This window comes from Dicentrarchus labrax, unplaced genomic scaffold (assembly GCF_905237075.1).
Source record: "Dicentrarchus labrax unplaced genomic scaffold, dlabrax2021, whole genome shotgun sequence".
Classification (NCBI taxonomy): Eukaryota; Metazoa; Chordata; class Actinopteri; family Moronidae; genus Dicentrarchus; species Dicentrarchus labrax.
The window spans coordinates 9,899,260-9,926,926 of record NW_026136721.1 but is presented as its reverse complement, the minus strand read 5'-3'; the positions used below and the strand labels follow the sequence as shown (position 1 = coordinate 9,926,926).

At 41.5% G+C, this 27,667-nt stretch overlaps 1 protein-coding gene and 1 long non-coding RNA gene across 5 annotated transcripts in view; one reads left to right on the top strand and one right to left on the bottom strand.

The window, feature by feature from the left end:
* rptor (regulatory associated protein of MTOR, complex 1) overlaps positions 1 to 26,338 on the top strand; it is a 187,389-nt gene extending 161,051 nt beyond the window's left edge. The window contains exons 26-36 of one of the 4 annotated variants that reach the window (XM_051383912.1): positions 776 to 881; positions 4,992 to 5,106; positions 5,298 to 5,422; positions 6,421 to 6,522; positions 10,570 to 10,617; positions 18,199 to 18,305; positions 19,722 to 19,849; positions 21,431 to 21,517; positions 21,611 to 21,727; positions 21,993 to 22,122; positions 23,449 to 26,338. In XM_051383912.1, the coding sequence (XP_051239872.1) occupies positions 776 to 881; positions 4,992 to 5,106; positions 5,298 to 5,422; positions 6,421 to 6,522; positions 10,570 to 10,617; positions 18,199 to 18,305; positions 19,722 to 19,849; positions 21,431 to 21,517; positions 21,611 to 21,727; positions 21,993 to 22,122; positions 23,449 to 23,517 (1,134 nt within the window). In that variant the 3' untranslated portion in view covers positions 23,518 to 26,338. Of the gene's footprint in view, positions 1 to 775; positions 882 to 4,991; positions 5,107 to 5,297; positions 5,423 to 6,420; positions 6,547 to 10,569; positions 10,618 to 18,198; positions 18,306 to 19,721; positions 19,850 to 21,430; positions 21,518 to 21,610; positions 21,728 to 21,992; positions 22,123 to 23,448 lie in introns of all 4 variants that reach the window. The other 3 variants (XM_051383911.1, XM_051383914.1, XM_051383913.1) reach the window with 3 other exon arrangements.
* On the bottom strand, positions 17,488 to 17,738 carry LOC127354187 (uncharacterized). Its single transcript, XR_007881486.1, has 2 exons — positions 17,649 to 17,738; positions 17,488 to 17,618 (listed from the first exon to the last, which is right to left on the bottom strand). It is a non-coding gene; the product is annotated as an uncharacterized LOC127354187 (long non-coding RNA).
* Positions 26,339 to 27,667: the final 1,329 nt, after the last annotated feature.

The window sequence follows — 27,667 nt, the reverse complement described above, 5'->3', positions numbered from 1 at the left end:
AAACTTATTTCCTTCTGCGTCATTCCTTATTACACACTGCTCTTATCCCTCACTACAACAAAGAGAGAGATTCACTCAACTTTTGAGAGGATTCGTCTGAAACCCCCAATGTCAAACACAAATTATCCAGTTTTGCTCTTCCAATAAAGACGTGAACGGAGTGACATTGCAAGAAAGCGTTTAAAAGGTACAAAGAGAGACTGAACGGCATTAAAACGAGTAGAGGAGCACCAACAAAGGGTTTGGGCATCCGCCATATTTACAGCAGCTGAATATCTTGAACAACGTTTACCCTCTAAGTTTAAACCATGTTTGATGCTGATGGTAAATGGACCTGTACTTGTATAGCACCTTTCTAGTCTTCCGACCACTCAAAGCGCTTTTACACTACGTGCCACATTCACCCTTTCACACACATTCACTCAGTGATGGCAAAGTCCATCGAACAGAAACTAACATTCATACACATTCACACACCGATGCACAGCATCGGGAGCAATTATGGGTTCAGTATCTTGCTCAAGGATACTTCGACATGTGGCGGGGATCGAACCAACAACCTTTCGATCAATGGATGACTCGCTCTGCCTCTGAGCCACAGCTGCCTGATGTGTTGCAGTGTTTCCCCAAGGGATACTTGACACCTCTAGAAACAATTAAAGTGTTATCTTCCACTGTATTTCCACTGAGGGTACAAAATATTTAAACCATATATCAATAAGGTAAATCTCTCCCTCTGTCTCTCTCTCTCCTTTTATTTAATTCACTCTTTCAGATCCCAGAGGAGCATGACCTGGAGAGTCAGGTGAGGATGGAGCGGCAGTGGAGGTTCCTGAGAAACACTCGAGTGAGAAGGCAGAGCCGAGGCATCACTCAAAGAGGTTAGTGACACACAGATGTATTCCCATGTTTATATTGGAGTTACATAAGTGATTGTTATAGTAAAGCCACCAATAGACAATATTTAGGTATCTTCACCTAAACTGGAATTCTTATGAACACAAAGCCTTTTATATATAACAACTCTGTCTGGTATGAAGAGTCTTATTTACAGGTAGAAGGAACCCTGGACTGCACTTTAGAATTCATTTGCACAGATATTACTGGAAATTAAATTAAATCAATTATCAAAATGTCAGCCCAGGTTTTAATAACTTTGGCATTACATGACATGACCAGCCTCATATTTTAGAAAGGGCGAGGCAAGTTTATTTATGGAGCACATTTCATATGCAAATTAAATTGATTAACAAAGCCTCAAAATCACACATCATAGAGTCAGACAAGCAGTAGAAAATGAAGCTGAAAAAATAGACAAAAGATATGGAAGAAGTGTAATTCCGGGGAAGTTTTTGAAGTGAAGAAATTGCACGTTTGAATGCAAGTTGTTTTAATAAGTGTAAGATTTTTTACTTTCCCTTTACTTTATATGTAATGTTACTTTTACAACGATGCCTAGCAAATCAGTAAGAAACTGTGCAGTTGACAGTTGCTCCAACCCTAGTGCCAAACTTCAACTTTGGAGAAAAACACACAAGCCTTTACTTCATGAAGAGTGCCCCTGTCTGAGACCATATACACTAGAAATTTGTATTTAAGTTTTTACTAATGTAACTGGTCTGTGGTGATTAAATGCAACTCTCCATTGATTAAGCTAGCTAGTACAGTAGTATTACACAGTACATCACTTCAGATGTGGCAGACGGTCGCGGTTTTCTCTATTTCTGGCTATTTTCATAACAAATGTCTCACCGAGAATAGCACAAAGATCACTATCCGTATAGGGTGCCTTCATCAGTAAGTGGGGCCACTGCTTAACATCATCAATCCAACTACCCAGCAGGCAGCAGTGGTCACAGAATCACTACAACTTGCCAACACAGTAACGCTAGATGGCCTAACACAAACTCACAACCGGATTTGTACATATTGAGCGTTTTTAGTCCATTGTGTTTGTTTTAGGGAACATATTGTGTGTGTCACCACTTTCAACAACCCCATTTCCAGCATCACCAGCAGGCGAGTGAGAAAGCTCTGATACACTCCTTGTTCATTACCTGCCACCAAAGGGATGATGTAGAAAAAAAGGTCTGAACAATAATGTTTGGAAAACATATATATTTACAGCTACAAAGAAACAACAATTACACACTAAACAGTTTAAAATGTGTTTGAGGCATCAGTGAGATCTCAAAAAATACATTTATAGAGATAAAGAACAGAATAAAATTATTGAATGTGGGTGGAATAATTTAAATCAGGGTGAAGGCTGGAGTAAAAATTAACATTGGAAGATTATAAAGGTCGATTTGAGGGATGGAAACCTTTTTATGTATTTATATTTTATTGTACATTGAATATATGGATATGTATAGTACGTGCATACATATATATGTGTTAGGTATGTGTTTGTGTGCGTATGTATCTGTATGTATGTATGTATGTATGTATGTATGTACGTACATACATGTTAAACTGTGTGTGTGCGTGTGCGTGTGTGTGTGCGTGTGTGTGTGTGTGTGTCCTCTTTAACCAGTACTGTGTACACTACATCATACTGGCGATGATGAGGACCTTAATTAGACAGCTTTAGAAGGTGATAATAGTCAGATGTGTGATTTTTTGTTTGTTGTAGACTTCTCCTGCCCCCTATGTACCCAAGAAAATATAAAATTGCAGCATAGTTCATATTTTATTTTAAGGATATATCCTTAAGGACAATATCAGGCTACATTTGTTATTGTCTTGGCTGTCAAGGACTTTGGATTTGGTCCTCAGTTTTAGAGTTTCAAGTTGCATGCTAACGTAACTCCAATTTATTATTTAGCTTTAAAGAATTGTGACACAACCTCATTTATTTGTTGAGCAACTATAAAAGCAACTAGAAAATGTATGTGGGTAATTTGGTTTGGTTTATTTACCAATGGTCTGAGGTCAAAGTATTGAACCTTGAGGGACTCCACATGCCAGGTTGATCTACTTGATTACAAAGTTACTGGTGGACAGAAAATAGTCCCTGTCTTAGATGATAGGATTCTTACCATTTTAGTACAGTCATTAGTGATTAGTAGCATATGGTCAGCAGTGTTAAGATTACAGAGTATAAGCACTGTCATTTTGCCAGAATCATGTATAATTAAACATTTTTGGAGTATTGGTAAGGGACAGAATCTGGGGCAAATCCAGACTGTCCAAAAAAAAACAGACAGACTGAGTTACACAGAAGGTGTAAATGGTGCAGCTTCGACATGTGAGCGAGTGAGCAGAGAGGACTGATTGAAATCAATCCATAGTCAGAAACAACCCGCTTTATGAGTCACAGGACTTCCCTCACACACACACACACACACACTCAGACACACAAACCTACACATTAAAGAGCCCAGGGTGCCAGCATACGCACAGACTCCCCAAGTGAAGTCAGAGATTTCTCAAACGGAATAGCTAACACCCCCAACGTCACTGGTAACACTCCGCACACACACACACAAAGTCACGAGGCGATTGGCGTCAGAGCTAACGCACTTCTTTCCCTCTCTTTCTGACTGCTCAGTAAATCATTGAATTCCTCTCTATCCTCAGTTTTTTTGAAAGAGAGAGAAGTAGTAGGGTTGCCCTCATTCAGTCTGTTCCCCCCAGAGAGAAACAAGACGGGGGGGGGAAGACTGAGGATGGAGGAGGTGAGAAGGAGGCAGAAAAGAAGAAATAAGGAAAAAAGTCCTAGAGAAATACTTCAGCTCGTAAACCTGATTTGATTTTCTTTTCTTGTTGATGCAAAATTTACACCCATCACCATGCAGTTCTGAAGTCCTCGGGGTAGTTTCAGATTTTACAGTGTTTACACATCGAATGTGCCATCAAACGGAACAAACAGCAGATCGATGGTGATGATCTCCTCTACTTTTCCCTCCAACCGCGATTCTTCCAACACAGCTGCATTTGTGATAAATTCATGATGGATTTTTCCTCATTCTTCTTCATCTCATTATCATTGTCTCGAGAGTGCGTTCAGGTAGCCAAGGACAGGCTGGTGAACCGATATGTGTTGTTGCCATGACAACATATGGCAAGGCAGTGAACTTATCAGTTGTATCAGCGTGTTGGCGCTGCGTTATACTCCACTGAAATCTGCCAAAGGGGTACACAACTAGACTTTTTTTTCTCCTTCTTGAGCCTGCTGCCAGATGTTTTGTTTGTTTTCTATTATTCTGCAGCATTGCTGTAATCCTTTCTTCTTCCCATACTCAGTCATTCATTCCAGCATGTTCTGATTTAAAATTCTGTTATGAAGACCTCGTTGCTATTTATTTATTTATTTCTCCTCTGTTTTTCCTCTGTTCTGTCCTGTCCTATTTGCAGTTACAAATTCTCAGTGTTCCCACTGGCATTATGATCTGAATTTAGAGAATACATTTTTAACGACCAATACACAAAGCATCCTTAAATTAGCACTTGAAGGTGGAACTAGCCTTCTTACTGCCTGTGTATTTATGAAATATTAAATACTATAGAGGGTTTTCTTTCGATATCTGTCTGAAGTAAGCATGCGTTCACACACTGTGGCTGTGTCCAAAATCATTCCCTTGTTCACTCGTTCACTACTCCCTATGTAATAGGTACTCAGTAGTTTACTCAATAGTGAGGAGTAAGATTTCAGACACTTAAAATCATCATCATTTTGCATATTTACTGCTAGAGTCGCTCAGCAGTCATTCCTGTGTCTATAAATACAGCATATTGCATTGTGGAATTATAAGCAGTTTTTGAGGGCACTAGAGTGTTGGGTTGTAGCTATTTCCTGGAAGCACTATGTACACTTGCAGCCCCAGCACACTGCCAGCACCTGTTGCTGTAGAAGGTTGAAAATTCACAGGTTCAGGTTGGCAGGATGGGGCACTCCAGCGGGAATCAAACCTGTGATTTTCCAGTTTTAAGAAATTCTCCTCCTTTTTACACTTGTTCCCATTCTGGCTTGTTCCCCTCCGTTACAGGTGTCTCACGTCTGGATGATCAAATATTCATCAACCGAAACCCTGGAGTACCGTCTGTTGTGAAGTTCCACCCCTTCAACACCTGCATCGCTGTGGCCGACAAGGACAGCATCTGGTCAGAGACACGCTCAGTCTGAAAAACAGAATCAGCCTTAAGACCATTCTGCAAACGATTCAGTTTCATACATGATGGTTTTAAACCTAAAACAGATCAAATCTTTAAGAGAATTAATCTTGAAAAAATCATTAATAATAGATTATAAGAACGTGTGTGTGTGTGTGTGCGTGTGCGTGTGCGTGCTGCAGTTTCTGGGACTGGGAGAAGGGCGAGAGGCTGGACTACTTCTACAACGGAAACCCTCGTTACACTCGCATCACAGCCATGGAGTACCTGAACGGGCATGACTGCTCATTACTGCTCACGGCAACAGGTTTGAAACGCATACACAACAAGCACATGTACGATCACGGAAAAGAACTAAGGGCAAGTTAGGAATGCGTTTCCTTGAGTGAGCGGCTCAAGTGTTCACGCCCACCAGCACTGCGGAAATCGCAAAGAGACTCATTTGTAGCAGCAACGAGCCTTAAACACTTGACTCTTACCCCCACAAACACACTCACGAAGCACTCATGTGTATTCATCATCATTCATCAACACAACAAAGCAATTACCCTCCATGGCTTTATCTTCATAACCCAGAGGAACTGTAGCAACAACTCTACATTAAAACACACACAGAAACACACGTTTGTTTCGTTGTCTTAGCAGTGTAACAATGAGATAAGAATGAATGCTGTATTTCATTGCACACCTTCTGAGACCTTGATAAAAGCTCAGGGATTAATAAATTTAAATTCCATCTCATCAAAATGTAATGTGCACTTATTCAGCTTTTCTCCATCAGTCATGCTGTGAAGGATATCAGGGAGGACATTAGTTATAAAAAAATATACAGCGCTAAAAAAGGAAAACGCAGAATGTAAATCAAGTGGAGACATTTATGGGTTGTTATAGCTCTCTCATAAGAGTGCGTGGACATGTTTTATGTTGAGCTCGGTGTCTTAGCTGTGTTTCAGCTGCTGTGTTCCGACAGAGGTTTTTAGAGTTAGAGACTCGTGCCTCACTTTTTTTCTCACAGACACAACACTTTTAAGCAAAGAGCCTTTTAAGATGCCGCTCTACATTCTCTATTGATTGAGGTATGTGTGTGTTCATGGTCAAGTCACGCTGTGTGTTGCATGTTTTGAAAAGAGTCTCACTTCAAGGTTTTCAACAAATCTTCTGCACACTTCAACATGTGCTTCCAAATCTGTGAAGAATACAAACAAGCTTCTCTTTATCCGTATTCCTGTTCTGGCTCTCACTCTTTACTTCCCTCTCTGTATCTTCCTGTTTCTATCCCACACCGGCCCCCTCCCCTCTCTCCAGATGACGGAGCGTTACGTATATGGAAGAACTTTGCTGACCAGAAGAACCCGGAGATGGTGACGGCGTGGCAGGGCCTTTCAGACATGCTGCCCACTACCAGAGGTCAGCCCTCCTCCAGCGCTCACAGTAAAGATCAACGCTCTATTTTACTATCCCCCCCATCCACCTACCCATACTCCCACAGTACTTCCTGTAGTAACTCGCCGACTGCCCCACTGTTCACCCCATTCCAGTCACACTTCCCCGCCTACAAGGCAACCAGGTAGGATAGGAGTTTACTGCATTTTCTCGTTTTCCAGCGCTTCTATTGAAACATCCAGTTTTGGGTGTTTTGTACTGAAGCTTATGAATTCAGCTTTTAATTTGTAAGAGGAAGAATGATATTCCGTCTTTGAATGGTTATGTAGTCTCTTACTATTTAAATTGTGCCATGAAAGTCAGGTGCAAACATACGGCTAACATTCACAGGGTCTAAAAAGTCTAAAATCACAAAATAACACAAACTAACTAACCCATCGAGGCAACACTAGACCAGCACCTCCTGTCTTCTGAGATGTAAAATTACTGTAGGAGGCCATATACGTCACCTGCCACCAGATCAGCAAAATTCAATTTCAATAGCTGGGTTTCAGCCAGTAGAGAGTAGTCACTATGCATATTTATAAGACAATAAAAATTAGGTCTTAAGCGGCGCCCTGATAGTTCACCTGGTAGAGCTGTACAAAGGCTGAGTCCTTGCTGCAGCAGCCATGGGCTTGAGTCTGACTGGTGGCTCTTTGCTGTGTGTCATCCCCTCTCTCTACCATAGGCCTTAAAACATCTTAAATATGATTTTTAAAGTTTTTAAATATGATTTAATGAAGTTAACATTACTTGTATGAAGTTGCATTTTTCAGTCTACCTTTTAAATGTGTTTTTGGGAATAATTTGTATTGATCATACTGCAACCAAAACTGATTTTTCTTTATATCCATTGTACTTTTTTTGTCAGTATGGACATGAAATAGGTCTTAAAGGTCACTCATAATAATCTTTAAAAAATCTTAAATTTTCCCTGTTGAAACCTGCAGGAAACCAGAAACTTAACCGCTCTAGGTCTGCCTGGAGACTGTTAAAGTGCCAGTGACAGAGCAGGGATACATTTTATTCCTAAACCTAGCACTAGCTTATATAAGCTTACTAATAACAGTTGTATTTCCTCTTTAATACAGCTAAATAGGTGTTGATTGTGAAAATGAATCATTAAAAAATTTGATGATTATATGAATATTATTGCCTTTGTTGCACAAGTAACTTATTTGTACATTAAAAAGTGCAATGAAGTTATCTAAAACAGATCAAGCTGAATCTTCATCTCTCTAAAACACTGCAACCTCCATGAAGGTAGGATTTATTGCAGATTGCATTCTTTAATTTTTGTGTGTGAAACACAGAATTCAATTTCTGATTAAAAGTTGACGCTGAGAGTTTGTGAATAGCAGAAATTTGAACACGTGGCACAGTGAAATTATTAGCAGATCTCACCAAACCCAGCCCAATTATAATGCTCACTCAGGAACTAGCACAGTATAGAAGTTCTTAGCTGCATTGTCAAAACCAGCAGCACTCAGTGGGTTGTCATGAAAACCAGGTCAGTATGTGTGAGAACACACAGACCAAACCACTAAACTAAGTCCAGCAGAGGATGTATGTCATGTAGGGTCTGTTCAATAAGTGATTTGACCTGATGCAGAGACCTCAGCCCCCCACAGTGTCGTTGATTGTTTCTGCCACATAAGAGGCAGGTGTTGGATTCTGAGTCAGGTGTCTGCATTTAGTTCCATCAGTCAAAACGAATGCAACTTATCTCGCCTGTCTCACCCTGTCACATATGCCATATCCATCACATATCTGTCATGTCTCAGAAAGTTGGAGGCAAGTTTATCCTGTTTGGAGACCTACATTCAAAGCCAGTTCATTTAAGAGCACAAACTTAATGATAAAATGGTAGGTTATTAGTCATTCTCTGCGCAGAGGGCTTTCTGCGTTGCCTGAATAGAATTGATAATTTTAAACTTGGACTGTGGGTGTCAGTGGATTCGCTGCCATGTTTACCTTCTGTGTTGACACACTTCCATAATACGCGAGGCAGAGTTATTCGCAAATATTTGAACCAGGCCCAACACCCACAGCACACACTTGTCAGAGACATCCACCCACTTCTGTGATGTGCTGGGTTACCCACTCTCCCTCTCAACTCTCTCCACTGCTCCACACTTTTCTGCCTCGAGCGTTTCTCAGCCGTCAATTCTGGGTAGGGAGCTTTTTTAGGGAAACCGTGACAGCTGTAGGAATGATTATATGTTCCTACCAGTACTTAATACAACCTCTTTGATACATATTACTACCACACTTTTGTCTGTTTTGAACATGTTTTTAAATGATCTCTGACCCAGTGTTTTAGCATGAGCACATGTGTCAACAGTAATGTCTGGGTGGACTGCTTTCATAAAGCTTTTCTAGAACGCATCTCGTATAGAATAAGATACATATTTGGCTAATTGGTAGCAACGAGACCAGAGCTGTCAGGTTGAATGTCTGGCTGACTCACTGGCTGACTTGACATCCGTGCAGTGGTGTAGACCACACAATGCGTACACATATGTGTCATTACAAAGCCACAGAGTCACCGGCGCTCTGTGGGAATCTGCGGAGAGGCGACACACTTAACTAGCATCACTGTCTGTCTGAATCTCATGACACAAATCGCCCTGAGAGACTCTCCCCCCGCAGAGGACTCTCCCGCAGTGAGCCACAGCCTTGTTTTGACCAAGACTTTAACATTTAATGGTGTGCTTGTTATCCTGGATGTATCGTTAGTGACAGTCGCTGTGTCACCTCTGCAATCAGACTACAGTGGAGGCATCAATTTTAATATAAACAGCCACTCGACGGAGATCTTTCCTGGAAAAAGTTTTACTGATATATATATATATTTGTATACTTCAGCTTGTGGTATACAAATATATATCTTTTTTTAAACTTGGCAGACAACTTTAAAAAAGATCTGCAATCTCTCTCACACACGTAGACACACACACAGTTTTCCCCATTGCATTTACACACACACCTCCTCTTCCTAGCCCAGTGACCAGTTTAGAGTTATTACCATTGCTTGGAACGTCTTTCAGACAGTACAATAATTATATGCTTGTGTTTTGAAATTTTTAGATTTTTAGCGTTGCCTCAGTGGCATTAATAATGTAAAACCCCATGAAATATTACGCAAGTCTGTCTTTGTGCTGCCAAAAAACCTGCTCTACCTCTGTAGGCATTTGCTTCAAGACTGTGAACGTTTCTCAAGGAGAAACTGGCAGACACACACACACCTTCTCATACACACTGGTCCCTGCACAACCTGTCCTCACTCATCCCGTCCCTGTTGTCCAATAACATGCTTTTGTGCTGTTTTTCAGCAGTGAGCCATCTCTGTAGAATCTGTCTGTCTGGCTTGTGGTTACTTTGCTGGTTCTTTGATATTTTTTTGTGTTTTTTCCCCCACCTCGAGAGGCTGAACAAGGCAGCAAGCAGTTTTCCCAATAACATACACCTCCACAACAACAAATCTTGCTATCACACTTAATTTTCTGTGATTGAATTAATTGATTTGTTTAATCACGAACACCTTCAGACCAGTTCAATTATTTCCGTATGTCTTTTTCACTATCGATCTCACTCAAACTCTCATTCCCATGCACATGCACACTCAAGTCCTCTCTAGTCAAGCTTTCTGCCGTGTGGTGGAAGGATTTGGGATTCTGTGTCCTGCAGGCTTGGAGGTTGGGGACCCTGTGCAGCTTCCACAGCCCCTGTTTGTAATGCAGAGGCAGCAGCTCAGCTCAAGCCTCTCTCTCAGTCTCTCTCCTTTCACTCTTTGATCCCGGCATATAACTGTTAGTCATCTGGGAAACAGCCGCCTTGTTCACCCCTCTGCTGTTTGAATGCACATGGAGTATATTAGGAAGTCTTCACTTTTGAGTGTGTGTGTGCGATTGTGTGGGTCTGCATGCATGGGGGGTCCTTGCTAATTTGTTGCTTGCTTTGTTGCGTTCTTGCTCTCCCCCTCCCCCCTCCTCCCCCTTTCCATCTGCTCCCTCCCCCCGCTCGCAGGTCTGGCCAGAAGGGTCTCCATCTATCTTGACAGGAGTAAGCAAGGAGGTGAGTGTAGCCATTCTTTTCTATACTCCCTCACTCCCAGAGCGAAGGCGCTGCACTAAACAGCCAGCAGTGTGCCTCTTTATTTTTTTATTTTATTTATTTATTGTATTCCCGCAACCACCACCCCCACTCCTCATCCCTTCATCTGTCCAGTGATGCTCCATCACTTCATCCCTGACAGTCATCCCAAAAGTTAAAAGACTCATGAGAAAAGCAAGGGCTAATGTGTTTCGACAAATGCCAACATGTCCCGACTCAACAAGTCGGACACGCTTTTCTCATAAGCAACAAAATGCTATGCCCTGCTCCCTTCAAAGGGTAACTTTGGTATTTTTCAACCTGGACCCTGTTTTGGCTAATAGGGAAAACAATGTTTGAAATTGGTCCAGTATTGAGTGAGAGTGCTACAGCCAGCAGAAGCGAAATCAGCCTGAAACATAATCCTTTGGGGAGATTGCACACCATCAATGTACATCCACTAAAGTGCTTGTTTTTGCCACTGACAGGCTCAGATTGTTATTATAAGTGTCTGACAACATTATGGAAAGGGTCCCTACAGAGAAAGCCTTTTTTAAAGAAAAGATCCTCTTTGTTTAACCAGAAACAGACGTTATATTGCTTTGTTCAAAGCCACCAGACTCCCTTGACAAAAACAGTTATTTTAACTCTCTGCTGCCTCAGTCGGTAAGTTTGTGTGTGTAGTTGCGTGACTTTGTTGTTCTTAACCCTTTAAAGCACCAAAATCACACAATCAAGCTAGTGCTCGACCAGCATTTCCACTCATTACTGTAGGAGGGGACGGAGAGGGAGGGAGGGATGGGTTGGTGACAAAAGGTGCCACTATATATGTCACCTTGCCACCAGATCAGCCACTAGCAAAATTCCATTCAATAGCCAGGTTTTAACCAGTAGAGGGCAGTCACTATGTATATTTATAACACAATATGTACAAGTCAAATACTTTGCACCACAATGTCCCACTAAATACACATATACATTGGTTTTCAGCTGAAAAAAAGGTCTTTGGGGGTTTAGTTAGTCTTTAAGTTACTGTTCTTATGCCTGTCTAACTTTTGTCTACACATATACAGTTTACAATGATAAAGCAGAGTTACCACACAATTCTTAGTCCTTGATTTCAGACAGAAGTTAACAAAAGCAGGCTTTTTACTTTTAGTCAACGACTGAACTTACGATTGATTTTACCGGCTAAAATGACAACTGTTCCTGGCAGACTTTATCAGCTGAAGCAAACTGGCTAATTAAGCTAATTACCTCCATGAGTCGGTTGGAAATGCACCCTCCATGGCTGACATTTTAATATTTCCAGAAGGACCCTGTAAAAGCGGCCCTTAATTTGACTGAGGCTAAAGGCTGAATCTGTATGTCCCAGGCAAAAAGTCAGCATCCTGTTGATGATCCATGTAGAAGACTAGAAACTATATTGTTCTTGTGGTGCAGTGTAGAGCAAGTTAGTCCTAGCGTTATTAGTATGACAAGGAAAAATTGAATATCCGACTCGTATTTTATTCTAACATAACTGCTGCTTAGCTCATATTTGTTTGTATTTTTCAAACCGTACGTTTTACTTTTAATATTTGATGACTAACTCATGTTTCTCAAAGGTAATGTTGGCGGGGGTTGCTGGAGTGAAAACATCCACAAATCCAATAAAGAGCAGAGCAGAGCAGCTAATGTTAGCATAAAGTCTGAGCAGCAGTCCAGGACCAGCTTCCACATAATGGGGACATACTACACAGAGGGTGTGCAGGACATAACCACAAACTAATGTCATTACTTAATTATGTAGTCCTTGTGCATCAGAGGTAACACTAGCTTAATGCGGGCAGTAAGCAAAGTATCTGAACATGCACATGTGTTGTGTTTTTGGCACCACCCTCAATACTTTTTAAATGCCAAGTATCCCTCTTACCATTACCATTACCATTACCAAGGACACCACTTCAACATATGGACAAATCCAAAGCTTGACAGACCTGCCGTCATTCCGGTTGCTAAGCTATTATTGGACAATCTCTGTTTAGGGGAGGGATTTAGTGAACTGTATTTGGCTGAAATCTACATACAAAACTCAATTCAAATAGATGCTTCTTTAAAGAGTGAGAAAATAGCTCTTGCCTTCAGCATGGCCAAGCTCTCTCTTCAGACAGGCACTGCCCCCATTACTAATTTTCACCTTAAAATGGCTTCTCTCATGTATAAAAAATACACTTATTCAAGCTTGTCCCAAAGGTGTCAGTGTTTAATTGGGAGCATGTTGGTGCTGTGTGATTTTAATAGCATAGAGCAACCCAGCCCGTTTCGCCGGAGGGATTATCTTGTTAAACTCCAGAGGAACCAGTGAAATTAGGGGACTGTCACTGGCACAGACTGGAGAAACTATTCCTGTGGCTACTGCACAGCACACAGACTTCACTTCTCTGCAGATTAGATTGAGAGTCGATATAATTACGTTTTGATCCACATGCAGTTAATGTTTGAGATTGGTTTTTTATTCTTCTTCATTTACTGCCATTCCCTTTCTCTACTTATTCTACCCACGTGGTTGCTCAAGATTAGGGATTTGTTTTCCTGTGTTATCTTCTTTCTCTTAGTTTTTTGGCTGCATAAGTGAATGTAGGGCAGCCTTCTCCTCTTTGGCTTTAGGGAGGCATACGCTGTGTGCTGCTCTACATTTGGCTCTACTGCCTGGTGCCTTGTTAACGTTGGGGCTCTGGGAACTCGCTAAATCCAAACCGGGGCTCGTTGTGGAGTTGGAGAGGGGTACATGACTTGGAAGTTTTGGGAAAATGACACAAAAAGCCTCCAGGCACAGTCACTTCTTTTGTCTGCAGTCTTTACTGTGATGCAAAGCTAGGGGTTTCAGTTATAGTGTAGGTCTAGAAAAACGACGATGACAAGCAACAGGAATTTCTTCTCTCACATTCTCACACACGTTGTTAAAGTGCGATTACAGCAGGAAAGCAGTAGACTAAACACACATTAGGTCCTCTCCCCAAAACCACAAGTTGCAGATTGTTATCCTTTTCATAGAGAAACTGAAGCATAGGTCAAAGAATATATAGAATATATATATACATAAGAATGTATCTTTTTATAGAAGGAATTTGTTGAATACAGCTGTAGACCACTTTTTAATGTTAAATAGTCAAGTTCAATAAGATGATACACTCACAAGTTGAGCTTCTTCTTTATATTTGACTCCCCGCTCGCCAAGTTGCAATGTTTAGTTTGGTATTGTCGCCTGAAATCATGTGTTAAGTTCCATCTGTTGTCCAAGGGATGTCCCTTGTCGTGAATTATGTAAAATGATTTAAGAAGTTAGTATTAGTCTCCTGTCCACTATAATCAGGTCAGCAAGTGCTAATGCCATGAAGGTTATGCTTCATTTCACAGGGTTTTTGACAACCATGCAAGTCAAAGCTTTTTACCTCCCCAAATGTCAGGCCTCGGCCTCTAAAGCTTAGACAAATGCCATAGCAGGGAAGTTTCCCTGCCAGTCAGAGCGCTCCCATAGATAACGTCATCTTCTATTAAAGGCACGTACATACTGGCAAGTCCTCTGTTATCCTGGAGAAGCATTATTACCGGAGTCCTGGAGGACCTTTTCAAAGTAAATGCGATGAAGGGAAGAGAGGGGAAAACGCTGAGGGGGAGAAGAACCAGGAAGGCCGCAGCACTGGTTTAATGAGCTGCAGTGTGTGGGAGAGCTAGTCCATCACTGGAGATAATGGTGCAGAATAAGAATGCATCTTCTCCAGAGACAGAGAGGAGTGAAACAAAGATATTTATGCAAAGGAATAGATAAATATATCACAAATCAGGGATTGTCTCGGCACACTGGCACAGGAACGAGATGATCTACCACAACTGCTGGCAGCCCGGCCCTTAGTGATGTTAAAAGTAGCTTTTTTTCCTGCTTGCCAAAGATTCAACAAGGGAAAAGCCATTCTGCTAACAATATCATTGCTTTTAATATTGTTATTGGGGGTGAACAACATTTGATTTCAAGCAGTGAAGGAAAGAGACAAGGCTTTAAGAGAGAATGTACATCGAAGCTATCTATGCCTCCACCTATGTAAGGTGGTAAGATTTACTGCTGAGGAAACATTGCCCACACTCCTTTGCTCCTGCTCTGCCTTTTCACATCTCTATTCTTCATGTCTTTATTGATTTCTGTGTGGGTAACTAAGACCTGCTCAGTTCCACAAAGGTTCCCTCCGAGGCAGACTTTTAGCCCGTTTTGAGCGGCTGAGCGTTGACCATGAGAGACAAAACTGAAGGGTTGCAGATCTGTGTAGCAAGTTAATCTATTTCCACTAGTGGATGTGTGAGCTGTTACAATGTTATCCAACAGACCACACTGACTGGGTTAGGCTATGTTCATCTCCCAACTGATTATTGAAAGTATGATTTGTTGCCCAGTGGCATTGAGCTTTGTCCCCCTTCATTGTTTGATATTTTTGTATTCAGACATTCTGATTTGAAAGGGAGGTTGAATATTAACTACGGGCAGTTTGAATAAAAACATTATGTTAGGCTTTCGTTTTCTCTTCCAAACAAATTTAGCTGACCTGGGAATTGGTCTACAACTCATCTAACTGCTCATGTTTTTAGTCTCATCTGCCTTCTTTCTAACAATAAATTGTTTTTGCTGATAGAAACAATGGCCAGACCCACAAAAGGAAGAGCCAAGTTGTAATATAATGGTATTTTCCTTCAATTTGAAGGTCACTCAAGACGGAGTTTAGTTTTAAGACCTTCATTATTATGTCACCTTCTCCTAAATTATAATGATTGTTTAATTATTTAAGTACCACACAGCAAACATGGGGCCAGGTAGTGTTCCAGCACAGAGAAACTGGGTGCATTGTACAGAGTGGAAGGAACAGAGAGGTCTGTAGGTGTCCAACATTTTAGTTTTGCTAGCAGGAAAATCAAACAATGCTTAAAATAGCAACCAAAACACAGAGACAATTAGACCATAGCAGTGCTAAGTCTGCTGGGGATTTCCTTTCATACACATTTTATTTTATCCACAATGGATTTCTCATCATAGCGGGACAGAGGGAAAAATAATGATGTATTAGGAGGGCTTAAACTGAATCTAAATCGTGAGATGGTTTGGTGGCATGTGTGCTTCTTTATACAGGAAATAAATGCACACACTTTTGTGTGTTGGAGAATCTTGTGCAACCGCTCTCATTGTAACCCAGATTTCCTCATCTCAGAGCTGCCAGCTTCAAAGGGAATGCCTGCTCTCTTGTCGCAGTCCCTGAAATGAGCCAGCATCAAGCGTCCCCGCATGCGACTCTGAACGTGTCGCTGACTAAGCCTTGTACTGTGAAGTGGTTTTCCCTGTGTGCTATCCCCACACACGTGCCCACACTACCATCGTTGTGACGCCTGAGCAGGAGGCCGGATGACGTCACATTGTAGGATTGAAATCCGCCACAAGGGGCTTGGGTTTTCCTGACAACCCAAGCCAAGTAGAACAGTAGAAACCCTGTCATAGATGGTTCAGTAGAAGAAAGTTATGTCACGATTTGTAAAGTAGGCACCCGGAAGAGATAAGCAGTTGGAAAGGATCACAAAGGATGTACATCTTCACTATTGTTCTGCGAGGCCAGAGAAGAGCAAAGTAATGGAGTCCTTATCCTTGGTTATTGATTGTGAAAAAATAGGAAGAGGAAGTGACTGAGAGGAAAGGGGAGAAGGCAGTGATGCATGGTCTGATGAGTTTTAAAAGGAGAGAAAAGGATACTGATGGCTTCTCTTGCATCTGTGGTAAAAGCATCATTGTGAGACAAAGATGGAGATTGTTTTCGTGTACATTTTCCTTTCTGGATTCCCTACCTGCCCATTTATTCCTTCTTTTTCATCAAATAATCTTCCAATATCAAAAGAGCACCTTCACTCTAATGGGAATTGCGGTTCTTCCACTGCTGCTGATGGTCCACTTAAACCGATATTATACTTTCCACTTCTATATAGTCACTGGTTTCCCAACAGCATAAAGTTATTACAGTCTTTAAAGGGTTCCGACCATGAATTGCAACATCAGTTCACATCAGACCAGGGAGCTTTGTTTAACTATCAATGAAGGCATAAAATGACTTTTAATGGGGAAAAAATAAAGAAAGGTAGATGTGGTTAAAGACGTTGCACTTAAGTGAGAAGTTCAAACCCTGTTTACATTCTTACTTCACCAGCTGCTGCATGAAATGCCGATTGTCGCATCAGTTTTGGAAAGTTATATAAATTCCAACATCAGAAAGGTGCAGTGGGAGAGGATTTCAGATGCTGCTCTGGGATCCGACAAGCATTTTGTTTGAAGTGTACTGACGCCTGCAGCCACAGGCCTCTGCCAGGCATCACTGAGCCAGCAGGGCAAGTGTGGCCGACATGGCACTGCTCGCTTGATTCCTGCTGTGACTGCCAACATATGAGGCTGTCTTCAGCTTCTTCCCTCCCGACATTCTCACTCGAGTGGCATTTGACTCATCTAAACCAGAATCTGCTGACAGGCTCAGTTCCAGGGTCAGTGTTTGTATCTCCCAGTGGTCGTCTTGTTGAGAAGGATGCAAAATGCTAAACAGGGTTTCCCACAGGAAATGTGTTAGTCAAGGTGGTAGGCCGTCAGACCAGGGGGGGGGGTTAGTGTATTGGTTGCCATCGGCGGGGCGGTGCAGTGCGGATGGTGAGGTTGCGTTTTTCTGTCCATTTGGCTGTGTACAATGCGAGAGAAAATCACGTGCAATCATCAAACGTGGTTAGGAATGAAAGGGAGAAAACAGGATGGAGTAACACGGCGGATATCGCTCATATTGCTCATATCACTCGGCCTACTTTTCTTTTTTTTTTGACAACGTTGTCAAGGCGGCAGGCGTGTGTTGCTAAGGCGGCTGCCTTAGCTGCAAAGTGCTGCGGGAAACCCTGCTTAACCATGTTTCCATCTGCATGAAGTGCATGTTTATTTACTCAGAAATGTTTAACTTTTAGCAAAAAACCTTGATAAAGAGCTGTTGCGTACGCATCTGCAGGCTCTGCAGAAATCAGTAGTTCTGGTTTTGCTGAATTCTTTGTGGTATATTTGTTAGTTACACAGTGGTGCAGAAAGCTGTTGCACTAATCTTTCCTTTGACTTGCTACATGTGGCAGCAAGAGCCTTCTTACACCACCAACAGATTGTGTGGGTTGTGTATTTGGGGGATCAACACATGCTCGGTGTGTTAAACAGCTGTGTCAGTGTGTGGTTATATGTGTGAGTGTTCACTTATAAATTAAATTAACTGAGCAAAATACATAAATTAAAACTTCAGGTCACATATTGTGTACAAATAATTCTCAGTAATTAAATATTTTGAAGCTTTTTTCCAGTTTTAATTGTGATTAAAAGTCACCTTGTTTTGTTTTCTTTTAATTGATTGATGTGACATCAATCCAGATGTATGAGTCTATTAAGAGCACACTGCTGTTGTTTGTTTTATGGAGTGTACATGTGTTGATGCATGTTTGTGTGTACATGCTCTACATTATAACTGCTGTGTTGTGTTGCAGGTGCAGGCATGGTTGTCGACTGGGAGCAGGAGACGGGTCTCCTTATGACGTCTGGAGATGTGCGAGTCATCAGGATCTGGGACACTGACAGGGAGATGAAGGTCCAGGTACTCAGTGACCCTGTTTGTATGACAAATTTTCTCAAAAAGGTCACAATGAATACAGCTGGAACTTGGTGAAAAGGTAGCCCTTGGCTCAAGGATTACATTTTGTAACTGTTTATTAGCTGGTGTGAAACCTGGCATTCAGGCCTTGCAGGTATGTTACTGAAGATAGTTTTGTTTCCATTTTATTTTTTGATAAATGAAAAATTAATGGGTTAACAAATCGTCAAGAGGCTGCAGTGTGTGAAGTTGGAGAATTAGTTGGTTTGTGTTGGCAAATGGTTGCTGTCTGCCCTATTCTGCTGGCAAAGTACTATTTACTCAAATGTAGATCTCCTCATGTTTTTGAAACTAATTGGCCGTCTTTTTGAAATCCTTTAGACATATTGATAGTAATAAGGTATTCATTATTTTACCCCGTAAGCTGTAGATATATAAACTTGTGTTCACATCGCGGATGCGTTACATTCATTTCTGAGGACGTGCACAACAACGCTCCAAAAGAACGCAGGATATGCGAGGCAGCCATCATCCCAACATGTAATTTGTAGCAAATGTATCTCTTTCTTTGGTTTTATCAGAATTAATGGAAATCATGTCATGTTCTACACGTGCCTGTACAACCAACAAAAAACCTTTGAATCTGCTAACGCCAATAGTCCTGTCCTCTATGATCTGCAAATCTGCAAGCACAACCACAGCAAAAGTGAAAAATAATTTGTGTATCCGCCCAGTGTTTTGAACCTGCTTCTAAATGTGCTGGTTTGTTCCTTGCCCCATGCTACACGCTTCGAATAAGTTTCATGAAAATTATGGCAGTATTTAGGAATGTGAAGATATATCACCAGACAGTTCAATCACATGCAAATATGTGAAGATTCATGTTTTGCACAGTTTATACCCTATCTAGTTTTCCCATCATCCTGCTGACAAACAAACACACCCACGATCAGTACTGAAGCCATAACCCTCCTGATGATATAATAATAACTGTTGATAATACAACATGAATAAATCATGTCTGTGATACTAGCTATTCCCGTTTCAACATAATGTTCCCAGTGTACAGTATACTGATGCTGTTTCAGTAAACTAATGGAAATCTGTGGGAGAGCCAGTACCATTAGGGTGGTTTCCTCTTTTCCCTTTTTTCTTTGGTTTTACACATCTAATGGTCCTTGGTGTGCTAATCATTGTCTTGATGGATGGGCTTAATACAAGTACAAATGCCCCAGCCTCGCCTGTGGCTGCATATTGATGCTGGGTCCAACTCCAAATGAGCCAACAGTCAACAGAGCACATGATTGATGATTTTAAAGAAGGTTTAGTGTGAAAGGGGCATTGTAATGACAGTGGTACCTTGGTAGGTATCTTTACAAACCTCTAATGGGGTTTTGTGTGTTTGTGTGCGTCCACCAGGACATCCCAACTGGAGCAGACAGCTGTGTGACCAGCCTGTCCTGTGACTCCCAGCGTTCGCTCATCGTTGCCGGTCTGGGTGACGGATCTGTACGCGTATTCGACAGGAGGATGGGTCCCAATGAATGGTAAAGCACACTATCTCAAATCTTGCATGCAACCTCTGACCTCATCGCTTTCGTATCACAGAGAAGGTTAAAGTGATTATTAATTTCCCAACTCCTTTTACTGTCTCATCATTACTTAAATACATTCAAGAACACACAGCAGTTTCTGTGAGCATTAACTCCTACAGAGTCTTACATTATTAACTTCCCTAATCTATATTTATTACATATAGTGTGCTGTAAATCTCCCTTTGGGGTTGCCACATCTTTTAATGGACCCTGGTGGCACCGTATCCCCCCAGTTGGTTAAACATTATTTTAATTTCAGTCCCAAAGGGGAAAAAACAAAGCAGTTAAACCATGAAGTGGCCCATAAATCTTTGAGTAAAGCTAATTTAATAGTTCCCCTCAGGCATGGAGTTACATCTTTCAGCAACTATGTTGCTCCCCCAGAGATTAGTCCAGGACCAGCAGACAGCACATACAGGTCATGTTTGGAATATTTTTGATGAACTGTTTAGTATGCTTCAGGCATGCAGCAGTTTAAAAATTGTGTTTTGGGGCTTTAAATCTAAAAATTACTGTCAATTGTTTTAAATCTGTGTTTTTTCTACCTCTTCTGCTTCGAGTTGTCAGCTCTGGGAGAAAATAATAAAATTTGATGTTTTCACCAAATGTTTTGTCCTTGAACTTTAAGCAGATCAAATACTTCCTGTCACACCTGTTGTCAGGAAGTATATGAGTGCATTATGGGAAGTGAATAATTTGGGGGCAGCACAGTTCTAAAAAGATGGTTTTAGTGTTTTCATTTTAGCTCTAATGGCATCTCAGTCTCTCCAGGAGACAATTATTGCTTTTTCCAGCCATGATCCAATGGTGCCCCCCAGTGGTTTCTCACTTATATTACATGTTACTGCTGTTTTCTGCATGACATATAAGAGGAAGGGCTTCAGCACATAGGCAGACTCCATCGTTCCAAAATTAAACTGATCCAGGTGATTCCAGTCCTCAGGAGCAACTTTTCATTGTGTGTCCTAAAATTCAGCTCTTTTTGTTTTTCGTGAAGTAATTACCTCTAATGTTGAACCAGATCCTTAATAATCAGGTTCTCCCAATTTCATAGACACACACATGGGATTTTGTTAATTGTTAAATATTATGTTGATGTACTGTTTCTTTTCTCTTATTAACAGTGTTTTGAATATATTGTAAATGAATGGCAATATTATAAAGGAATATGGTGTGCCGATAAAGCCCTGTGAATTTGATAGAAATACAAGTGCCTTGCAGGTTGATGAGAAGACAATCATCATTTTACATCACAAATATAAATATGGGTGAAAGTTAAACAGAGGAATTGCACGGTTTACGGCGACAGGATGGGATTGTCTAGTCTCTGTCTTTCCTTATTTTATCTCTTCCTCAGTTTATTTTGGTGTTATGGCTGTAACTGTGTTTTAGGCTTTGAGCATACTGGTGCTGATGATGTTCACAGTCTCACGGCTCTGGTGTTATTTTCCTGCGTTTCCTGTCAGGTCATTGTGAAGAAACACACAGTTCTCACCTTGGCTGACATTTGTTGTGTCTGTTGTGTGTCTGCAGCCGGGTGATGACCTACAGGGAGCACGGAGCCTGGGTGGTCAAAGCTCACCTACAGAAGGAGACAGACGGACATATTATCAGCGTCAGGTACGCTCTTTCTTTGTCTCTTAACTTTCACACAACCCAAACTTTTTTTTTGTTTGTTTGTTTTCCTGTACTGACTGTGACGCTCCCCACCAGTGTTAACGGAGATGTTCGATTCTTTGAACCTCGGTCGCCGGACTCCATCAACGTGCTACAGACAGTGAAGGGGTTAACAGCCCTGGACATCCACCCGCAGGCCAACCTGTTTGCCTGGTGAGTATGTTTGTATAGATGTAGGTTCTAGCCCTGACAAAAAGGCTCATAAAGTGTCCACAATGTGAATGTCAGATCCCTGCAAGGGCATTTCTTTTATTTGTGTTGTCCTTACTTTGTTACATTTGTCTAAATTGAAGACAAAAGGATTCTTGTTCTTCCTGTATTTACTTAAGTTGAAAAAGATTCACCACAAAAGAAATCCATTGCAGTATACACAGCTTATGATGGATGTGATGTCCACGTTTTATCCTCTGCCCTCCAGTGGATCGATGAACCAGTTCATAGCAGTCTACAATGCTAACGGCGATGTGATCAGCAACATAAAGTACTATGACGGCTTCATGGGACAAAGGATTGGGGCCATCAGCTGTTTAGCCTTCCATCCTTACTGGGTAAAGTAACACTTATTTTTCACTACCCACACCAGTACTCATGCTGTCGTACATCTGGGCCAGTAGATATCAAACATTTGAGAATGACTAAGTGCAGTAAAAGGAAGCTTAACATGTACCTTACAATTGAGCTAACTCAAAATTGCATTTAAAGCTACACCTTATCAATATTTTGTATAAACAAATGAACAAACCACTTTATGTAATGTTAAAGGAAAGAATTATCACCCAACTCTGTAACTCCCCTCAGCTCTACACAGCTTTTAGGTCATTATTTTGGTTTTCTGGCCCGCAACTCTTTTATGTCTACAGCAGCAGCTACGTTCCAAAAACACCAAAAGACCAAAAACAGACTTACAGGTGGCCAGAAACACGACTCCAAATGTAGGCTAACGTTGATTGTCCTGGATGTGTAAATATGTAGTTGTTTGCTAGCAGGTTCACCATATCAACTTTATAAGGTGATAACATGTCAGTGTTGTAATTTCCACTACCCCCAAGTAAACAAAACACTGCATTAGTGCAGCTTTAAGTAAACCTTTCCACCACAGATTATGCCAAGTCTAACCATCTCATATCAACGTGTTTGGAAGATCAGTTTCTTGAGGACATTAGAACGGAGTAGCTCATATAGAATCCACTCAACACGATCCACCCATCACTCTGCCCATTGGTCGTTCATGACCCAAACTAGTTGCTAGCAAGTTAGTGAGTACATACATAAGTGCATTTCTGAGCAGAATGTCATGGACGTCAGCAACATAGAGTATACCTATACTTTTTTATCACGTCTGCAATTATTGTTCATCTCTAACCTTTGCACTCCAAATACGCCATCTTGCCGTTGGTGCCTCAGTGCAGCCATCTTCTGTCAGCTGTTGGCACACGTTGGCACCACTTCTGTGTACAGCCTGAGAGTCAAGTACTTCTGATTTCCTCTAAATTTAATATCAACATCTCACTTTTCCCTGCTCCTTTATGTAGCAAACACATCAGCTTCTCTGCTCAAGGAACTCTTTTACTTTTGCTCATTGCCACTTAAGCTAGCATTAGCTAACATTATGTTGCTACATTAGCGGGCTTTTAAGCTTTATTACATTATCACTGCATTTGTGAAGGACATACTGACATGGACTATATTCCTAATGGTAATTGCTCAACAAATTGTCTGTTTTACAGTTTGCCAAAAAATATTTGGGAACACACACAGACACACACACACACACACACACACACACACACACACACACACACACACACACTTTGACGTTTCACCTGTAGTAAACTAAGACTGTCTAACCTGCTTTTCTCTTCGTCTCCCTCCAGCCCCACTTGGCGGTAGGCAGCAACGACTACTACATGTCCATTTATTCAGCAGAGAAGAGGCTCAGATAACACACCAGCATTCATCACCCCCCTCCCCAACAAAACCACCACATATGACTTCTGACCCTGAGCCCCCAGCTCCGGGATGTAAATGACATTTTTGTTGTACATATGCAATTACCACCCTGAATGTTCTAGTGATGGCTGCTGACAAAAAACTCATGCTACGAACGACGATATAAATATTCTTATTATTATTCTCATTGTTTATTCATATTCTTATTATGAAGCTAATGATTGTAGACTTGGCTGTGCTGAGGAGTGTGTATATTTAAATAGCGTATACAGAAGAATAGAGGTTCTATTTTAAAGAAGTGGTACCCACCGATCACGGGGGCTCCTCCTCGCCGCACAGCGAGCATCACTACCTGAATGAACTGTGACCCCAGTGAACTGAGGGAGGGGGGGGGTCGCCCAGAGGACAACACAGACTGTTGAAACACATTCACTGGTGCAGGAAACACGAGCTTGCCCTCCGCTGGACCCCGGTGTGTTTATAAATTCATTGTAATGGACACAGAGTTTTGCTACTTTGCAAGACGTTTGTAAGGACGAACCCAGAGCTGGTGGACTGTGCTCCTTCTTGCCTGACACGTTGACGAAGCTGACGTGATGAGTGTTTCGTGTGTGTGTGTGTGTGTGTGTGTGTGTGTGTGTGTGTGTGTGTGTGTGTGTGTGTGTGTGTGTGTGTGTGTGTGTGTGTGTGTGTGTGTGTGTGTGTGTGTGTGTGTGTGTTAAAATGGATTATAGCACAGATGTTCCCCACAGTGGGCCCTCATAGCCTTGGACTTAAATGATGCCCAAAAAAATGCCTGCTCCCATGCTAGAACTCTCCTTCTTGCTTCCTGACCCCAGTGTGCCAAACATAATCCTATTTTCCATGCAAGCCCCTTTGTTGTGGCTCAAGGGGGTGTTTTTGTGGGTTAATTTGTTTCTAAACTTAATCACCTGTAAAAAGGGAAACCCTCTATGGCCCCTAGGATGACACATACCCTGATATCTAGCACAGTGAGAGGAGGGCTGGTTTATGCTAAGCACCCAGTCCTATAGGGATTCTGCAGCACCTGCCTGCCTGCCCTGCAAAGCAATAAAAACCTCCCTTGATTCAGCCTCAAGCTCCTCCTCGACGTTTCCTATAACGGAAAAATAACACTTCAGCTCGAAGGTGATAGCAGCACCGAATGCCATCGATAGCTTCAGACAGTTGCCCACAACCCAACCACCCAGAGGTGCCACAGTATAGCAATACAAACACACCCATTTCAATTCACAGCGGTGTAATTCTTTCTTTTTACATACTCGTAGTATCAGATGGGTGCCTTTTTTACCCCATCAGCTCACACCATTGACAGGAGAGATATCAATTAAATTAACCAATATGTCCAAGTCCTCCCAATGTGGAATTAAAAGAGAGCAAAAGAAGCCCTGAAAATACTTTTTTGGCCAGCTCCAGATGAGGGCACTGGCCCTCATGTGCCAGTCGATCTTTTTCTGGCATCTGGAAAAAATATATAGAAGATGACCCTGGTTGCTTATCTAATCACAGTGAGGGGCAGCTCAGTTGAGACTCCCTTTGAGCACACTGCAGGTTTTAAGAACTTATAGGTTATGTGACTCATCACACCAGGGATCAGCTGCCACCCCACTGTTTGAACCATTTTTCATTTTGATTAAACCTTCTGCAAGGTTTCTTTTTTTTTCTTTGAGTTTTTATTTAGGATTTTATTGCCAGATATGTTTGGTTTGAATTTGTTTAACACAGTTGAGGCGTAAAGTGAGTTGCATGTTAATGCTGGTGTCATCAGAACTGTGGCACTCTCTTTAACTCTGTACCTGTACATGGTCACTGTGTCAAGTTTTAGTCAGCGTCCTAAATCTCGCTCAGGTACTCCATGAGCCACCTCAAACCAAGGTTGAGCAACTACCAGCCTCCCCCAGTGTCTGCAGCATGATGGACTGGTGCAGTTAGTTACATGACATGGTGCGGTGTCACTCCAGAGATTATGGAAATTGTTGACGTAAGTAAAGGCACCTCTTTTATAAGAAGGGGGGGGGCCTCTGATTTTCTTTTTTCTTTTTTGTGCAGTATCACCATCAGTGTGCCTCTTCCTGGGGCTGCAGCTTTGCTTATTCAGCTTTTTAAACTCTTTACAATCTTTAAAAGCTTTTTCTCTTTCAGTTTTGTAATTTTATGTTTTTAATTCTGCTGGCATTTGTTTGCCTTAGCCTCCATGAGGTGGAGGGGGAAAAAAGTGGGGACAGCCTTACCCTCTTTCTCACACACACACACACACACACACACACACACACACACATTGCTCTACCATGCCCCCTTCATCCCTAGTGTACTGCAACAGCCGCCCCCTCCTTTCTTTCCTGCCACGCCCACCTCACCCCTCTGCATCGGCTGTCCTGAGCTTTGCTTTTCCCCGCAGAAGGAATAGACTCTATGACTGAAAGTGAACTGGGAACACACACCATACAGTCTGTATAAGCGACTGCAGTTGCAGTGACCACATTAGTCCCCACTATCACCCCGTCACTGTGCTCTTTAGCGCTCTCTGTGGTTTAGCAGGCCTCAACTGCTTCACCGGCTCAGCCCAAATCGTGTATTTTGGCGTCGGGCAGTTTGCTCAGAATCACATTCATCTCTAAGTATCCTGTTTTGAGTTTTAAGATTTTAGATCTGAAGAAAAAGACTTTATCAAAGTAGTCAGAAAGGAAAAATGAAAACAATCAGGTTTGTCTCTGTGACTGTAGACTGCTTTGCTGACTGTGGTTTATAAGACAGGAGATGAAATCAATGAAATAAACCAAATACAACACCGGATTTTGTTTGTTTCTGACATTTACATTTGAAGCAGTATTCTGCTGCGGTCCTCCTAATGTTTTGTCTGCATCTACATTATGAAAACCTTAAACTGAAGCTCAATGTCATTGAGACACATTAGAAATAGCTATACTGAAGTATTATTTACATATAAAACAAATTAATAGCTGTATCTAAGCACTAAGGTAAATTCTTCTCAAATGAATTGGATGCATGTCTTCAAGCTTCTGTTGGGAACCATTGCGTACACCCTATGTAATATTTCAATTCAAGAATTCATATGAACTCAACAACTGAACAGACAAAATTAAATAATGACACAGAATTAAACGGGTTTCATTATTTATTTTTTTATTATGACAAAAAATGTGTGAATAAACAGAACGGTCAAAATCGTGGCAATAGAGGTCAAAATAGGACCTGACTTTTAGCCCTTGGGTCAAGCCCCAAAATGCTGGGGGATAACCAAAAGTCATCAGGGTTATTTTTTCAGACTTTTAAGATAAGACACGATAAGATAAGATGTTCCTTTATTTACCTAAATGTAGTTAGTCACAGCAGCAACACTGTTAGTGATGAGCTGCTGCTGTAAATAAACAGTACACAGAAAGTACAGTAACTGACCGCTCCTTTTGTTTATCTTAAAGCTATGCTAGCTTGGCTCAGGATTAGTTAGGAGCCCCTTGGGTTAACGCGGGTGTTACCAATGGGACCTATTGTTTTTGTAGAGATGATTATTTATCAACTATTGCAAAATCTTTAAGAGGCTTAGGATGCTCAAAAACTAAAAAAAAATCAGCACACGTCAGAGCTGGCGAAAATTTGGCCGTGTCAGCAGGCTCCACAGCTCCCCAAAACGCACAACAGGGCTGGAATAGAGCTGCTTTTATGTCAACCATATTTGGTGGGATCATTGTATTTGAGATTTCAGTTTTAGTTTCACTTGCTTTCGTTGAACATGGCTTTGAAATAACTTTTTTATATATATATATCTTGCATCATTTAATTCACTTTACATCTTGAATTCGAATGAAGTCACTGACTAACTGCCAAAGTCAAATGTGAGTAGTTCATCAGGGTGTAAGTCATGATGGAAACAATGCGTACCAGTGAAAATAGTTCCAGCTACATACGAGTTAGGCCAAGATTTATGTGAGTGAAAACAGTTTTCAGTAGCTGAACTAAACCATTATCTTCACATCAGGAAATGGGCTTTGCAGCACAAAGAATGTTGTCCCGTCTTGTTCTTCTCTCTACCTGCACCGGCCCTGCCAGCCAAGGTCAGAGGTGAAAGGCCTGACTACTGCACCCCAAGCAATACACCATTAT